The 17174-nt window shown below is 42.9% G+C and overlaps 4 protein-coding genes across 5 annotated transcripts in view; 2 read left to right on the forward strand and 2 right to left on the reverse strand.

Annotated features, from left to right (window-relative positions):
• The window catches only part of LOC130140093 (uncharacterized), a 93297-nt gene that overhangs the window by 35356 nt on the left and 40767 nt on the right, over positions 1-17174 (forward strand). The window lies entirely within an intron of this gene.
• Positions 107-4734, reverse strand: LOC115678073 (inositol-tetrakisphosphate 1-kinase 1). Of its 2 annotated transcripts, none has more exons than XM_056318549.1 (2): positions 2887-4734; positions 107-652 (listed from the first exon to the last, which is right to left on the reverse strand). In XM_056318549.1, exon 1 carries the CDS (start codon positions 4191-4193, stop codon positions 3198-3200), a length of 996 nt encoding a protein of 331 aa, XP_056174524.1. In that variant the 5' UTR covers positions 4194-4734; the 3' UTR covers positions 107-652; positions 2887-3197. The 2 variants fall into 2 exon arrangements, with proteins under 2 accessions (XP_056174524.1, XP_030457239.1); XM_030601379.2 differs by having other exon boundaries at positions 107-1031.
• LOC115678076 (uncharacterized membrane protein At4g09580-like) lies at positions 8581-11387 on the forward strand. Its single transcript, XM_030601382.2, has 4 exons — positions 8581-8946; positions 10088-10358; positions 10436-10606; positions 10851-11387. The coding sequence occupies exons 1-4, from the start codon at positions 8756-8758 to the stop codon at positions 10980-10982; spliced, it is 765 nt and encodes a 254-aa protein (XP_030457242.1). The 5' UTR covers positions 8581-8755; the 3' UTR covers positions 10983-11387.
• LOC115678072 (nucleolar protein 12) lies at positions 11963-15610 on the reverse strand. The gene is made up of 6 exons (XM_030601377.2): positions 14690-15610; positions 14543-14601; positions 14064-14133; positions 13787-13912; positions 13554-13682; positions 11963-12599 (listed from the first exon to the last, which is right to left on the reverse strand). Exons 1-6 carry the CDS (start codon positions 15476-15478, stop codon positions 12117-12119), a joined length of 1656 nt encoding a protein of 551 aa, XP_030457237.1. The 5' UTR covers positions 15479-15610; the 3' UTR covers positions 11963-12116.

Below are 17174 nucleotides of genomic sequence, written 5' to 3' on the forward strand. Positions count from 1 at the left end.
CCCCTCTCTCTATCTTTTCTTTTCACTTTTTTTTTTCTGTCGTGCCATCCCTGTGGAGCCACGTCAATGCCACGTTTTTACCAAAAAAACAGAAATAAAAGAAAAATGACAACAAAACTGCCATATAAATTTTCCATCTACGTGGCTATCGGAAGGACTCAAATAATAAATGGTAACCAGCTTTAGGTCACCATCCCATATAATTTTGCCTTCCTAGTTCTGTCAATTACAATTAAATTCGGTGATTGGTGATCACGCAGTGAGATGTAGGCAATTTTCAGACGAGGGAATTCCGTAAATTACCAGTAACACGCCTAACACCCATAACCTGTAATGCATATAGCCGCTCGACATCGAGATTAAGCTTGAGCCGCATTGAGGCAGCATTCCTAGAACAATCCGTTAGCTACTCGATGGCTTCTCTCCTTATCATCCGAACTGTTCCCAATCCGTAGCAATGTCAAGTTTCGTTGACAATGCGGCCGTTACCTCCTCCTCATCTCCTGTCAGCTGCAGTCATCGCCAATGGATCTTTTGGTGTCTGAAAGACCCTCAAGAGAACAGAACAATGACAGCGACCATGATAGATACCGCGACGGATGATAAGCAATCTGCCTTAACACGTCTTGCCCGGTGTGGCCTCAAGGTATTCCTGATGACATAGATGCTTATAATATTATTCTATTCTCTGTTCTAGAATATAGGCAATTTGTGCAGGGTTGCAATTGATTCCTTTCTAGCGATCCAAGTTGTGCTGTGTAAAAGGGACCTCTAGCTTCGACGTGACTGAAGCTCCCATTAGTGAGGAAGCTCTAGATATCATATTGACTCGCCACCTTGCATCGAATCTTTTCATTTCCTCAACAAATGACAGATATCTAACATTGGAACCTCACTAGAAAGTACAAATAGTGCAATTATCCCTAGAAAAATGTTAAAAGAGGTACTTCAACTAGCATTATTCTTATCCATCATCCGTGTGTCCACAATCATCACCATGGAGTCAACATGCATCAACAAAACCTGCTTACCTGCAAGAGTAAAGTGTTGCCAAATTATCAGCCTGAGCAACTAGGAAGTTGAACAGGTCTGTCCACCAGAACACAATGCTGAAACCATAAACAAAAACTACTGTACGTCTTGGAAAACTCGAGACAAGTGTCAAGTTTGTCACCCGCAGGTGTGGCCGGTTTCCTCTACCATTCAGTGTAACATCATGACCAGAATTCCAAAACACATCTTTACTCAGCCATACAAGGAAAAGACATTACAAATGTGTCGTGAGTCAAAGAATCTTGTGGGGCTTCCACAAAACAATCTACCATGTGAATCAATGTCAAATTCATTTACGTGCATCCTCCATTGGTATCTCTCTCAGAAAAGTTCTAGTCGGAACCCTAAAATAACACGAAGGCTAAGACATAAGCACAAAGGTGTTCCGAGGATTGACTTAAAGCATGAGTTATGAGCAGATACTAAACAAGCAGTCATTCTTAACCATTCATACATGCTTTCACAAAGTCTCTAATTGAGATATCATTAAATCGATTTCCTATGGTGTGAAGTCTTATTTTGCCCAATATTTTCCCTTTGAGAAACTCTAATTCTTTTTGACAAAGAGCTTGAATAGTATTTCTCTATATTCAAGCTCTTTTCTCGACAATCTAGTATTCCTAATAAAGTGAACTCTTCTATAGCGTGAAACTAAACTTCTCTGGACATGCTGCTAGATTCTAACCAAACCATGCCCAGCCATCCGAACAATAACAATCAGATGACGTGTACAAACATCCAGTGAACTGTAACGTCAACTGTGTCGACTTTCATACCTAAAGCATCATTGGACGATCAAGTCCACCATTTTGGACTTAACACTGAGCATAGTTGCCTGTTCATGCTCAATATGAGTTGAGAGAAATTAAGGCGGCATGTTGTGATCATACCATCCAATCATCCAATATGATGCAGTTAGCCTATGGTACCATCTTATCTAATGCAGAATGAGCATTCCAGCAGCATAAATTCATTCTACTGCATTTATTGGGTAGCGATCCTAGGAAAATAATGGTAGTCACTCCAGAAGATACAGAACAACCCAATGGCTCTGTCAATTTTAACTATCCTAATTCCATAAACGGCAACAGTATATCAATTTTGGAAACCAGTCAATGATATTTGAAAATAAGAGAGATAATCCGCTTCTGTACAACAGATAATTCCACCTTATGCTTTCTTAGTATGGAAGCAACGACCAAATCATGCAACCGCTTGCACCATTCCATCGATAAATACCCCATATCCAATCAATAGCTAAAGCAATCAGTGGTCATAGCATTCTCCAGTGTCCTTAATTGGATATTTAGTGACAAAAAGAAGCAGATAGTACAAAGTGCATTTAAAGAAGACGGCAAGTCAGATATAACGCATACGAGGCACAAAGTTAACAAAATGCCATGTCAAACGCAAGAGGTTTAGAAAATCCAGCAACTTTACACTGCGTAATTTAAATCTTTCCTTTCAATGATGCAAAGGACGCAAAAGGAGATATCCTCGGCTAGCTCTTACTGCTTGGGGGCATAATTATCATCACAGCAATTATAACATCGACAAATATCGAAACCCATTAGAAGAATTAATAAGCACGCTATCCAAGTTGAGAAGCAAAACGTAACCAACTTTGCTTCAAGAATATCAATGAAACTAGAAATACAGATCATTGACGGAAAAGCAAAATCCATTGGTCAGCCAAAAGATGAAAAGAGCACAACCAGTTCTGTGCAAAAAAAAACTCCAAATAGAACTTTTCCCTAAAATCTCAAAGTATCTTAAGACTACCTATCTGCAGAGAAACATTGATGGAATATACATGATTAACAGAGAACGCACTTTTGATCGTCAAGAAGCTTGAACTAGAAGTCAAGATACGGCTACTTATTCACCGCTGTCCAAAAGCCGTCTAAAAGGCCACGAACAACTTCAGTCACCAATCAGCAAAGGGTTTCCCAAAGTGGACCTGTATCGAGCAACACAAATCCACCAAAGCAACGAACAAGGAGTACACAGTTCAGGGGTTTTCTACGCACTGTGCCAGGCTTGAATGAGGCAAAACTGGAAGGCCACCATCATCCCCATCACTACCGCTAGTATTACTCACAGCTTTCCTCACCTCCTTGTCACAACTCTGCACGGTTCGAATATCAAAGCTCACTCTTCTCAGAGCCATCCTCTTTGCCAGAGCACTTCGCCAGATCCTTCCCCAACTTTTCGGCTAAATCGCAGAAAAAATCAGTCAAAACGGGCTCGTAATTGGGCATCTTCGCATATCCAGGGAAATAGTTAATGTCAATAACCAAGTATCGGTGTCCATTTCTGGCATCCCTTATCACGTCGAAGTTAAACAAGTTCAACTTCATGGCCCGCCTCAAACCCTTTGCGATCTCCGTCATAAAACTCTGAGGAGGCATCTCGGTGTCCTCCAAATGCATCAACCTATAATACTTATCGTCATTCTTTTCATGCGTTGTCAAATTGGACACCTGCGAGAACGACAAACACCCCTCGAGAGACCCCAGCTTCTCCTCCGAAACATCAGGCAAGGACTTGCGCTTCACGCATTTCACATACTCGCCCACAACATAAACTTTGAATATGACCCCACCATGATTCACAAACTCCTGCAGCACGATAGGCGGTTTGAGCTTGTTAAGCCCGTCGTGGTTAAACACGAGCGCCATTTTGTGCGATTTGGCGCTTCCGTCGGCGACCAAGGGTTTCGCAATCACCGGGAACTTCAGCGACGCCCACGCATCCATATCGAACAGCGTCTCCTTGTCGTAAATCACAATCTGGTTCGGGATACCGAACGATTCGCCCTCGCTCTCCACCCGGAGCTCCGAAACGACCTGGAGCATGGAAATGCGGTTGTGGAGGCGCTCGATCGCGTCCGGCGAATCCAAGACCACCGCATTAGGGTTCCCGGCCGTGAACTCCTCCAGTTGGCGCCGCCAGTCCTCGCCGTACAGCTTGTGGAGGACGCAGTCGAAGGGCCCCTGGTCGACGAGCGGCCGCCCTGCGTCGATCCTCACGAGATCGACCCCGCGGGACGCGGCGAGCGCGACGAGGGAATCCTGGATGAAGCTCTCCCGCTTCTTCGGCAGGAGCGCGTAGCCCACGCGAAACCTGCTCTCCGCCATGGCCGAATCCGCGCCCGTCCCTCCTCAACGCGCCAATCCTACCGACCGCAGATTCCCCGCCGCAGCTCATATACAGCGGAATTTCTCCCCCCAGGCCCCGCGATCGGAACGCAAGGAGACGAGGGGGCCCGCGCCTGGTAATGACGGCGGAGTTCGGCTAAGGGCTTCGCGGCGGCGGCGGCGGCGGATAGCTTCGGCGTCGAGGTTTTGAACTTCCCCAAGGAGTCGAAACCGAATCATGCAACAGAGATACAGAGAGAGAGCGGTCAAATGAACGAGAAGAGCACGGTATTTATAGGTTGGATCGGACCAGGGTTAAGTCGGGGGGGTGGCCTTTTGACCATGGTTAGTTAGCGCGCGCGCGGTGGTGGGAGTGGGGGAAGGGGCTAGTGGGACGGTGCGGACACGTGGCACATCCTCGAGGGCGATTGTGCGGATTCGCGCCGCAAAAAGGAAAAGGGCATCTGAAAATTGGACGGTCGTGATTGCGTTGACGAGGAGTCGTCGTCCACTTTCAGCGGCTTGATGGGGACCTCTTGCATTTTTCGCACATTCTTCTTGAAATTCGATGGTTTTCTCCCTGTTAATTCTATTAAAAGGTAAACGTTAAATCCGTGTCCCCCCGAAATTGGACTGTGCGAATTGCATTGTCACCTGAATATTCGTGTAATAATTCCTCCCGAGTGAATCGCACGAATCGAAAAATAGAAATCGAGTAGCGTAATTTCGGCTGGAAAAGCGAACAATACGAGTATAATGTAGCAAAAGGTGGAATGGGAATCTTTGCTTTGATACCAAATTTCGGAGTACAAAATCAACGTGCCGAAGTCTTGCTGGCGCCTGATCTCGACATGCTTGTGAACGACCTCCGCTTAATCGTGCGGTGGAAATCGGTGGGGCTTCGAGGGCGAGGTATGTATCGGCCCGAAAAAAGCAATTTTTCCATAATTATACGTACCGGCCGATAAAAATCGAGTATGTCATAAATATGTTTTCAGCCCATCGATTTTTTTTTGTAAAACTTATGTTCTGTATCAATAGTTGAAAGGGATTCTGTATTTGGGAACAACTTTCCCCAGTTTGGCAATTGGGTGGAGTTCCCATGACAGGCCATCATCTTCGTCGACACAAAGTCTTCCCATCCCGAACCACAAAGGTCACATCACAATCACTTGGGATCATCTTTTGCTTTCTCTGCATCTTCCCTCTGCAACTTTTAGTCAAACATCACTTTGGCTCTCCCTCTCGTATGTTCGTCAGAGAAGGCTATGAATGAAGCTGCTGTTCATGGGAGGCATCATTACCATCAACAGCAGAATTAACAGCAAAAAGACAGATTTTGAGGAATCAGTCGTGTCTATTTATATACGCTTGAGAAGTCTGCACGAGTCAGATCCGAGAAGTTACTGTCACCTTACCATAATTTACCATCGTTGTTGCTTCACCAAGAGTGGGCAAGCTTGACGCGAAGTCAGAATGGGGACGGTACTGTATAAGTGGAGGGGTAGCTTTCCATGTGAAAATGGTGGGAATCTTCTCTCGTTTCTGAGGTGATTCTGCAATGGCCGGATAGATGAGCGATGGCGAGAGATGCTCCTTCTTTTTGGTCATACATGGTGGTGGGGTTGCGTTGCCTCTGCCAGCTTCTTCGTAGGAACCACGATGAGCATCTCCATGAAGAAAACGTTCTCATTCTTCGGTACGCACGTCGGTCGACGAGACCTGTATCTTTCAAGTACGCATGCTATCTGAGCTCAGCTCGTGAACTCGAGCCGATGATTTCGAAGCGGTGAGATCCACATCAAATCACGGATGGGTTACTTAAAGTTGATTCCATCCGCCGCATTGTCTTCCCTGCAGAGAGCCCACGGACGCCGGTCGCGGCGCATCTGTCGGGCGGGTATCCTGTACCGACTTTCGCGTGGTCCAGCGCACGGACTGGTCATCACCGGATCATTTCCGTAACGTCCTCACGCCAGGCTTGTGCATAACCCGATACTATGGCCAGAAACAAGCCTCACCATCAATCCTGAGGACAAATTGCACAGCAGAGTGCCATCATCGTGAAAGCCATCTTCACTTTATTCGGCACCCCACGATGAGTAGCAGCAGCGGTTTTGTTGTCGCCGCCATTGTACAGATGGGCTGATCTTGGGGGCCTTGGGCCCATTGGGCCGCGAGATCCCAACCTACCGTGGGCCGTCCTTTCGTGGGCCTGGCGAAACTCGTCGCTTTCCACTATTGCTTTGGAGTTTCCGAGACGGCAAGTCGTCCTCTCTCTCTCTATCTCCGATCAATTTCAACATAAATGAGTAGACTCCACCTTTCTTTCCTTTTCACGTACTGTTCTCCAGTTGTCACCCACCAGCCCATTGAAAGAGAGGGCTCAAATGGGACAATCGACACAAATAGTTCGTGTCGGTCCAATGTGTAGTGTTGAATTTCTAACAGGCCAATACGGTCCTTAAACTATTGGTAAATATTCAATCTAATCTCTCATTACTGATATGACTTCTAATCTATTAAATTTGACCTATGGATAAAAAAAAATTACACGCAAATCGTTTGCATAGGACGTTCATCTCATATCAAAAAATAAAAAGAAATTATTTCCATGTGATATACTTGACTTCCCCAAGTTTTTTTTTTCCTTTTCTAAAGTCGACGAATAAAAAGATGTATATATTGACTCGTCAATTTAAAAAATCTATCTGAGCATATAATAATTGACATCATCAGATGATATATGATTGATCATTTGAGCAAACGGAATGACCTAGATTGAATATTTATCAATAATTCGAGGACTGCGTTAAACAAATTAAAAGTATGTGGATGACATTACATATTAAAGCCACAATTAAGGACCGTTCTTGTCAATTTCCCCTTGCAAATCATATCATGCACAGACCCCAGATAAGGATTTTGTGTCCCAAATTACGGTAGACACCAACTTATCTCGTGATCTTTAATTAGCTTCCGGTTTGACAAAACACCGAAGCTTGCTTTCTAAGCGATGCAATCGATTTGGCGATTACGGGAGCTTACGTGAGTTCAGGACAAGGGCGCTGTTGCTCCCAAAGATCAACGACATATTCCCTTTAAAAAATCCGAATATCCGAAAGCGAACGAATTTAAATAATAATTTTAAAAAAAGGAAGGAAAAGAAAAAAGATCCCTTACATATTTCTAATGGCCTCCACGAGGAAGACGACAGGAGCGAATTTAATAAATTAAAGATTTAGAAAAAAAAAAAAGGGGGAGACAGATTATTGACGTGGCGCAACAGAACATCTGACGGAGATGCGTTCGTTTAGGTTGGAAACAACTGGGGAGCGGTGAGGTGCACGTGACCCGGTTTTATGGTTCTCGGACGCACGGCCACGATCGTCTGATGTTTTCCTCCACATGCGGCGGCGATGCGTTCATACGGTCACGTGCAATTCGTGGCCGCACCTGTCGCTGTCCCTGATTATTGCGAAGATGCTGTTTCGAATAAATAAATAAATATATATTTTAAAATATTCGGTTTCTAATTTTTTTTCCTCCCCCTTAATTTAATATTCTGTTACGGTTGATCCGTGTCTTTCCGTATCTGAATTAATTCGATTAGATTATAAAAGAATTGCAAATTCAATCATAAATTTATTGAACAAATGCTAATCCGACTCTAAACTTTGTTAATTTTGACAATGCAGTTCTATACCCTCGTGCGAAATTTCCAATACAATCCTTCCGGTTAATTGAAGTAAAAAAAATGCAAACATGGCTCGACATGTCATTTAGGGTGGCCGACCAATAATGACCGGACGCCGTGTCAGCAATTTTCTTGATAGTAATTGGCCCGAAGAAGAACATTGGAATTTCGCACGAGGGCTTATGACCAAATTGGCAAAATCAAAAAGTTTATGACCGAATTGGGAGCACAATAAATTTTCTATCGACGTGGTAACTAACCTACCCGATTATATATCACTTTTGGCCTTATTATTATTATCAATTATCGTTGGACAAACGCCGGCCAAAAGGGGAAGTCATCGAGAACTCGTCCACGCTACGCCACGGGCAGTAGATTCATGTAATCTATATATTCCATCTCTAAAATGCTTTGCTTGTGCACCAAAATTTTTTTAAAAAAATATATATTAATTTATCGCACGAAATACTACGATGATAAGTAATCTTAAGAAATGCTAAAATACACGATAATAGCAAAGCAACATATAGTGACGTAATTAACGGATTATTTTGTTTTCTTCCGCGCCATCGCCAGCGAATATTCTTCGTCTCTCTCTCTTCCTCCCTCCTTCCCTCTCTCTCTCTCTCTCTCTCTCTCTTTCTCTCCTCGTATTTAGATCGCGAAAGCGAGAGAGAGAGAGAGGGAGGAGGTGTCCCGGAAGCAAGGACGAGGAACAGCTCTCGCGCTTTCCCATTTTCTCTCCCCTCCCCTCCCTCCCCTCCTTTCCCGGAAAAACGGAGGAAAACCGAGCGAAAACGGAGGAAAGGGAAGGAAAGCTCGAAACTTTGAGGGGGATAGGGGGGAGAGGGAGGAGGCGGCCGCCATGGACAGGAGCGACGCGAAGGAGGTGGGTGGCGGCTCGAAGTTCCCGTTGAGCTTCCGGGAGCTGGCAATGGCGTCCCTGGTCGTCGTGGGGTTCGTCCTGGGGCTCGCCGGCGTCTATCTCACCATGCCCGCCTCGGACTACAGCTTCCTCAGGTTGCCCCGCAACCTCGAAGATCTCCAGATTCTCCGGTAAAAATGTTTCTCGATCGATTTTCTTGGCAGATCTCCTGTGGGGGGGGGGGGGGTGTTTTAGGGACAATCTGGGGATATTCTTTCCCCCGTTTAGAGGTTAAATTCGTATCTCTTGATTTTGATGGGAGGTCCTTAATCTGAGTTTGCACGGTCGGTGAGATCGTGCTTTGAGCTACGTGCGCCGAGATCGAAGTAATGCGATTTGATTCCTGAGATGAGATTCTTGCGGTGCTATGTATATTCTCCATTAGGGTGTGTTTTATTTGGTGTTTCGTGGAATCTGGTCGATATTTAGGTTAAATGTTCTTTTCTCACTTATTGATGTAACCTCAAAAGACAATTTAACCAGTTTTCTGCTACCAAATTTATCGAGTTTTTCGCTCCGTTAACACCCTCAGACGTTAGTTGCCGAATTGTTCGATGAAATAGGAATGGCATTCCTTTGGTTTCCTGCCGTTTGATATCATCTTCTTGCTTTTGTAATTGGGTGTAGTGTGGGAGTGAGCCTGTAATCTTAATTTAATGCATTTTGCTTGGCTGTTAGTTTCTCCTGTTTTGATCATTGGATGTGTGGAGTTAATAATTTTGCATCCAGCAATTAGTTCATCGACGTGTCTCTTAATCTGCTTGCTTTCTAGAACTTTTGTGATTTTGCCTAATTTCCAATCACAGAAAGTTCCTTTCAGGCTTTAGAATAAAGTAGCTGGATTTGTATTATTTGTTCCCTTTGAAGTTCATTCAACTTGAGAATGTCCACCTTCAGTTCACAAGCACAAAGATACATGGCTCAAATTCTTCGGGTAGGAGACTCATGTCGTGAGTGTGTTGCCATTTTGATGTCGGTCTCATTAAGTTGGACTAGATTATCTTGAGTTTGCTAATGTGTGAGAACGAGCTTTGGCAAAAAGATTATCATTGTGAACCTCTGATTCTTAACTTGTTTGGCTATGGAGAAAAAAACAACATGCTCTTCAGTAAATAAACCTCTTCTTTATGTATCATATTTGCTCCTTGCCCGTACTTTTTCATGACCATGTCCATCCGACTCTGCCTTCCATTTTTCCCTTTGCCAAAATAGTAGTGCAATGTTAACGGGAATGAGTCTCAAGTGTTATGTGTTGGGCGTTCATTTCTGCAGAGACAATCTTGAGGGCTACACAAGTGACTATACGCTGCAGGTCCTTGTCGGCTACTGCACGGTCTACATATTCATGCAGACTTTCATGATTCCAGGAACGGTTTTCATGTCTTTACTTGCTGGAGCTCTGTTTGGTGTTTTCAAAGGTGTAGCTCTTGTCGTTTTCGCTGCCACTGCAGGAGCTTCTTCGTGCTATTTCCTATCTAAACTGATTGGACGGCCCATTATCTTCTCTCTGTGGCCTGATAAGCTGCATTTTTTCCAAGCTCAGGTTAGTTGCAAAGTCCATGCGTCTTCAATTAAAGTTATTTGGAAATTCGACCAATTTTGTTTCCTTTTCAATTCCAGGTGGCAAAGAGAAGAGAGCGGCTTTTGAACTATATGCTCTTCTTGAGGGTTACACCAACCTTGCCCAACACATTCATAAATTTCGCTTCCCCAATAGTTGATGTACCTTATCACACATTCTTTCTGGCAACAGTCATTGGACTCATACCTGCTGCTTATGTTACTGTCCGGGTACGCTTATTAACTTCCACTTTACAGTTTAAGATAAGGCCTGCAGTTTGAGGGAAAAACTATAATTGTCAACAAATAAGCTGCATAATAAGTGCCTATTAATAAATGCACATGGATATATATAGTCAAGACGCTTCAAGTGAAAAACAACAACAAGATAACCAGCTGTCTTCAAGATAAATATTCACTTTGGTCAAAAAGAGAAGAATGTTTTGCAAGACTCATAGTTTCCCTCTTTTCTCAGGCTGGGATTGCTCTGGGAGATCTGCGATCCGTTGGGGATCTCTATGATTTCCAATCAATTGCTACGCTCTTCTTCATTGGAGTCATCTCAATCACCCCCACGCTGATGGGCAAGAGCGAGAGCGAATCATAGTGATTGCTGGCTTAAGCTCCCAAGGCTAGCCGTCCGGTTCTGCCTCCACTGTACATATAACCACAATCCAAGTACAGCTGTTACTGTTTCTGTACCTTAACAAGGTTGAAATCTGCAGCCACTTGAAACAATCAGGAAAAGCATGATGCGATCTTCGACTTAGCTACAGGCAAAGAGTGATGTCCGTTTTAATGTTCGAGGGGAGGGGGTTAAAAGCTGGTTTGGTATTTCCGGCTCGGGGCCAAACTGTTTGTGTCCTTAAGTAAAGACATCTTGATCCCGTAAGGATCGTTATAATGTTCTAGACTGATGCCGGGAGATAAGGCTTACTGTTGTATATTTAATGTTAAAGTGGATGATTTGTAGCTTGTGCGTTAGATAATCTCAATCCCGCGTTTAATTTTATCGGCATTTCCCTTATCAATGACCAAATGCTAATTTAGCGGCCTGAAAAGTAGCCAACATATCATTATTACTGCATTGTCATGAGGATGCCCAAGATCTCTTGGTTACCTCGAATAGGTGCTGCAACATTTTCATTTAAATCAGCATTGATTCTTCTTTCTCTTGAACGACGTAGTGATCTGGAAGGAATAGATTCTAAAGTGCTATTGTGAGTCTGCGGTACATCATGTGATCTGATTGTTAGGTGGGCAATTACTTCTAAAACAAGGCAACCATTCGTTTAGGAGGATCAAATATCAAGCGTATGTGCAGTTTTGAGGTAACGCTCTGTTTTTGGTGGTGAGAATGGTATAGTTACACCTAGTTGGTAAAGTTAGTGGCCATCGGTTGAGATGGGTCCCCTTTAAATTGAGATGCACTAGATCGATATCTAAACAGTAAGATGCGAACGATCTATACTTTCATTCGATAATCCGCCTCTAATTCTCCTGCCGACAATGAAGCAAATACTGATGATCTTTGTTCAAAAACAGAAACTGTAAGAAGAGTGAGTCCAGCCAAACGACCGTGCTACCTACTGTAAACATAATTTTGCCAAAGAAAGAAAGAATACAAACTGTTTTACAGCTGAGAAAGGTACAACATTTTCGTTTTTTTTTTCGGTGACGACAGCATTAATTCCCAAATACCGGACCCAAGACCCGAGTAAACTAATTATTTTGGAGTAAATCAGTGCGATTTCTTGAATTTCTTCTTGTTCTTCTGATGTGAGATCTCGGGAGTCCTGCTCTCCATCTTCCGTTTCTTAGCAGTTTGGTCAGAAGAACCAATTTCATTCCTCGCATTTTGCCTCACCTTCCTCGCAGCCACTGCCGGTCTTTTCTTCCGCCTTCCTTCTGTGACCAGTTCTCTCTTCATGCTCTCCTTCTTGGGCCTCACTGTTCCTATCCCTTTTGCCTTAAATTTCTTCAGGGAGGTACCTTTGCTTGCCTGCAATCCCTGGTAAGAGGTTGAAAATTTCGTATTTGCTCTGTCAACTCCATTTGGAGTCCTCAAATCCAAAGCAAGCTTCTTTGCAGGGTGATTCGCATCAACTGCCGGTGACTGGTCAATTCTCTTAGATGGGGTCACATTTGGCTTGGCATGGGAGAGTCTTAATTCTCGATCTCGAAGCTTCATATTTCGTTTCTTGGCAACCAGATTTGCAGCATCCTACAAGGCAGAAGCACACTTTAAATGAGTGGCACTCCTACAAAGATGACAAGAGAAAACTGGGAAGAACTTGGTTGTTTTTGCATCTTCAACATTCTATTTGGGTTTCTACTCTCCATTCTCCAGTATCCAAACTCAATAAGATGGTTTCCACTACTTCAGTTGACAAAAGACTATCTGCATGGTCTTTGCAGGGAGATATGGGTCAGCTCAAAACACCCTCTTAGCGGCCATAACCTTGTTATATCTTACATATGCACATTAACGATTGACAGTGCAATACAGCATTTCTAAGGCAGAAGCACACTTTAAATGAGTGGCACTCCTACAAAGATGACAAGAGAAATCTGGGAAGAATTTGGTGGTTTTTGCATCTTCAACATTCTATTTGGGTTTCTACTCTCCATTCTCCAGCATCCAAACTCAATAAGATGGTTTCCACTACTTCAGTTGACAAAAGACTATCTGCTTGGTCTTTGCAGGGAGATATGGGTCAGCTCAAAACACTCTCTTAGCAGCCATAACCTTGTTATATCTTACATATGTACATTAACGATTGACAATGCAATACAGCATTTCTACTAGCTTTAGAGCCTGCCAAATCAATGATGCTGTCACATTAAGCTAACAACAATTGGTAGGTTATTAGGACTCCAGGATACTGGGGAATAAACAAGTTGATACTGAAACGACGGCATGTTCTTCAGAAAAAACCATTATAAGATAGTCATTGGATATAATTAGCATCATTAATCTAAGCACAAAACATTTCAAGCAAAAGACCACAAATCACGCTAGAAAAGACTAGATATAAAACCGCAGTGCATTTAAGGTATAGAAGAAAACTACAAGAAATAATAAATGGGACCCCATTTTCCCAGATGAGAGCTATATGATAATAGGCAAAAATTGGGAGACAATATCAGCCAGAAAGGAATAACACAAGAAACTTACCCTCGTCTTAAACAAGACATAAGCAATACCCTTCCCCACACTCGTATGAGGATCTCTGATGACCCGAACAGCTTCAATGCTGGACCCCAGATTGTTGATGTTAGAAAATAACCGATAGAGTTCTTCATCCTGCAGAAGATAGGAAAACGCATTCACATATCTACAGAGAAACAGCCACAGCAACCACTATTTGTGAACCTTCCCACATTCAGGCATAAGCATGAGATCATTACCTTTACATCAAATGGGAGATTACCCACAAAAACTGTCCTCTTGTTGTCATAACTCGGAGAAGTCTCTCCCTTCAATTTCTTACGAGGAGGACATGCTCTGTCAACTCGGATGTGATTTCCTCCAACCTACAATATTTTCAATGATGTAAGCAGAGTCTCTTTTTCAGGTATGTAACAAGATATTCCCAACAAGTTGACCCTTTGACCCCAATCATACTGATGATCCGTTTTTCCATCTCTCCCCCCTCCCCCCCAATTTGTTTGAAGGTAAACTTACCTCTGCCATGTTATGGGCCAAAGACGCAAGAGCCGACTCTTCTGTCTTGAAAACAACATAAGCATTAACACTGCAATAAAAGTACATTGCCATAAATATAAAAAGCTTACAGAACAATGCACCAAATTAAACAGAAGACATCCATTTGATAAGGGACTAGCTGTAATTTCAAACAAACAATGCGTAGGACAAGGAGCCATCTAGTATAGGCATCCAAGCTCTCCACATCACCGATGTAAAGATATAAGTGAGAAAGGCAGTTGATGATTTGTCATAAATAACAAGATAAAAGATGTTCACAAGATGCCACTTTATAATCAAGGACACTGACAGATAAGATTAAATGACAAAATATACTTAACATAAAATTAAGTTGAGGAGTCAATATGGTATACATACTTTGGAACGATTATAGTATACTCATAAACAGAAGAAAAGTCAAACAAAAATACTCGCAGATATTCATGATGCTATAATACCAGTCAATGGCTTCATTGATCTTCTTCTTTAATATAGCTCCCTTCCTTGGTATTTTGGTCTGGAAAAACATAGAACAGCATTCATCAGACAAAGAAAACATTCTAAGCAACATGTTAAGCATAAGGTGTCCACAAGAGCACACTCACATCCAGGATCGGAACGGACCGAATCCTTGCCGATTCTATCTCTCCAAACTTGCTAAACTCCTTCACCAAAGCCTTCTTTTTAATTTTCAGAGGCAAATTCCCAACAAATACAGTTCTCAGCAGCTTGCCCTCATCATCGTAGCCATCTTTTGAAGCCAACACATCGGCCGGGTCATCTGCTTTCTTCCTCTTCTTCCCCACAACCTTCTCTCCCACCTGACCATCTGCTTCTTCCTCTTCTGCTTCCCCATACTTCCTAGACTCATAAACCCTCTCAAGCTCATCTCTCTTCCTCTTTTTCCTCTTCTCCTCTACCTCCACATTCGATTTCTCACCTTCCTCGTTTTCATTCGCCAAGCCACGAGCTTGACTGCTCAATCTCAACTTCTTCGATTTCTCAGTCTCGGAATCAACATCTGAACCAGAACCCACCTCAGAAGCCCCTTTCTTGGACTTTCTCGATTCCTTCGGTTTCTTGTTCTCGGACAAACTCTTCTCGGGTTCTTGTTCTTGCCCTGGCTCTTCGTCTACCTTCCTCTTCTTCTTCTTCTTCTTCTCCTCCTCCTCGACCCTCGCAGACTCGCCGCCTTCATCACCGACAACAGAAGCGCCAAAGGCCTGCCCCAATTCCTGGTGCTTCCTCTTGAAGGGGTTGTCGGCGGAGAAGATGGAGCCGGCGAGGTTTTGCTCGGGAATCTCTCCGAAAATCGATTTGAAAACGTCCGACGGAGCCGAGACGGCGTCTTCCCGGAGAGGGTTTTCCGGTTCCTTGGGCTTCTTCTTCCCCATTGCTCTCGAGCCGGCGTCGGAATGACGCAGGACGCGCTGCGTCTCCGGCGCGAGGAAGGGATCTTTGGAAACCCTAGGTGCGATTTTGGAGGGAGAAGACGGGGGCAAACGTTGGAAATTTGATAAAGTTGAGGACTGTTTTGGCGAAGAAGAAAGTGTTTTTATTTCCTTTTTTATTTAATTCCAAGATGGCGACCTCATCAAATGGGCCTCTCAAGGCCCAAGCCCAAGCCCAAGCCCAAGTCTCGACTATAGCTCGTGCCTAATTTTGCTATTCAAGCTTTTGATTGTTTTCTTTGACATCTTACAAATTATAATAGGTGTTTATCTATATAATTACATATGGTGTTTAATACACATTGAATGCTTTTATATATACTTGTGGGTAAATATTTTATATTTTTGAGGTGAAAATAAATCAAGGTATATATGCATTCTCTACGTTCAAATTATGATGAATAGATCTCCATCGTGATAAAAGTTGCAAAAACACCCGCAATATGCAGTCCCCTTATGATGATCTATTGATGATCGTCACGCTAATGTGCTTGGACATCAATAACTTTCTTTGGTGAGAATTTTATAATTTATAAGAGAGAATTGAATCTAAATATCTACAACGACATGTGCAGGTTTTGATAGTATTAATCAGATATCGAGCACTCTGCAAATTTCAACTATACACGAAGCAAACCTGAGGAAGATTATAATACATGTCCGTGTCTTATGTAAAGATGTATTGTAGTTCCATGATTTGTAACTACTCGTAATTTAAATAGTTAAGGCAATTGTCGACTAATCTCATGAACAGCTTATCTTCCAAAAACTAGATGCAAATGACAATCATCTTACCATCATTCAAATATTTAAAAACTTAATATTTCTTTTTTTCCGCACTAGCATTTCCGTGTTAGCTTGTGAAAAAAAAGGAAAGAAAAGCATATTATACAGAACATTCAATTGAAAGAAAAGTCATAAAGGCACATGAAAAAACGGATCGGCAACAATTTGACATCGTTTTTGAAGCTGACTTGTCTTGTTCCGAATTCTAATGGTTGGCCTATGCTAATTAATTACGACGCGTGTCTTGATTAGCAGACCATGTTGCAACATGTTGCAAGATATATTTTTCTTTTGCCGACAATGTAATATGAAATCCAACGTTTGTCTCCCGAATCTTTCTCGATGATTAACGTTCCCATTTCTTGAAGACAAAAACAATGCTATATGTAACACGAGAAAACAAATCGTTTTAACTAGCTGACGTTAAGCTCCGCTTGAAATGATGGCCATCACATGAAAGCATCGTCCACGTATAGGGCCGTCAAATGGGTCGGTTCGATTCAAATTGATCCATTTAACCCATATTGATACAATTTTATGCAAAACAATGTTAGCAATCGGGGCTCAATACTTAGCAATTTGTTCTTTCTTAAATTATAGAATGGGTGACTAAATGAATTGGCTCGCCGAGCCAGTGAGAAAACCTTGGGTACTCGGGTCACGTCAATTGCTAGGTTTTCGCATGATGCATCAGCAACGTGGAGACATGGGTGAGCACCGTGCTGACGGACATGAACACCCACATGGACGGGTCTGGGTGTCGGGTTATGGACATGGACATGAAGTATCGCTATTTTGTTGACACGCGAGTATCGCTATCTTGTAATTTATTAACTTCTCTAGTTAATACGTA

This window comes from Syzygium oleosum, unplaced genomic scaffold (genome assembly GCF_021117445.2).
Source record: "Syzygium oleosum isolate NSW1041296 unplaced genomic scaffold, Sole_v2.1 Sole_v2.15, whole genome shotgun sequence".
NCBI lineage: Eukaryota > Viridiplantae > Streptophyta > Magnoliopsida > Myrtales > Myrtaceae > Syzygium > Syzygium oleosum.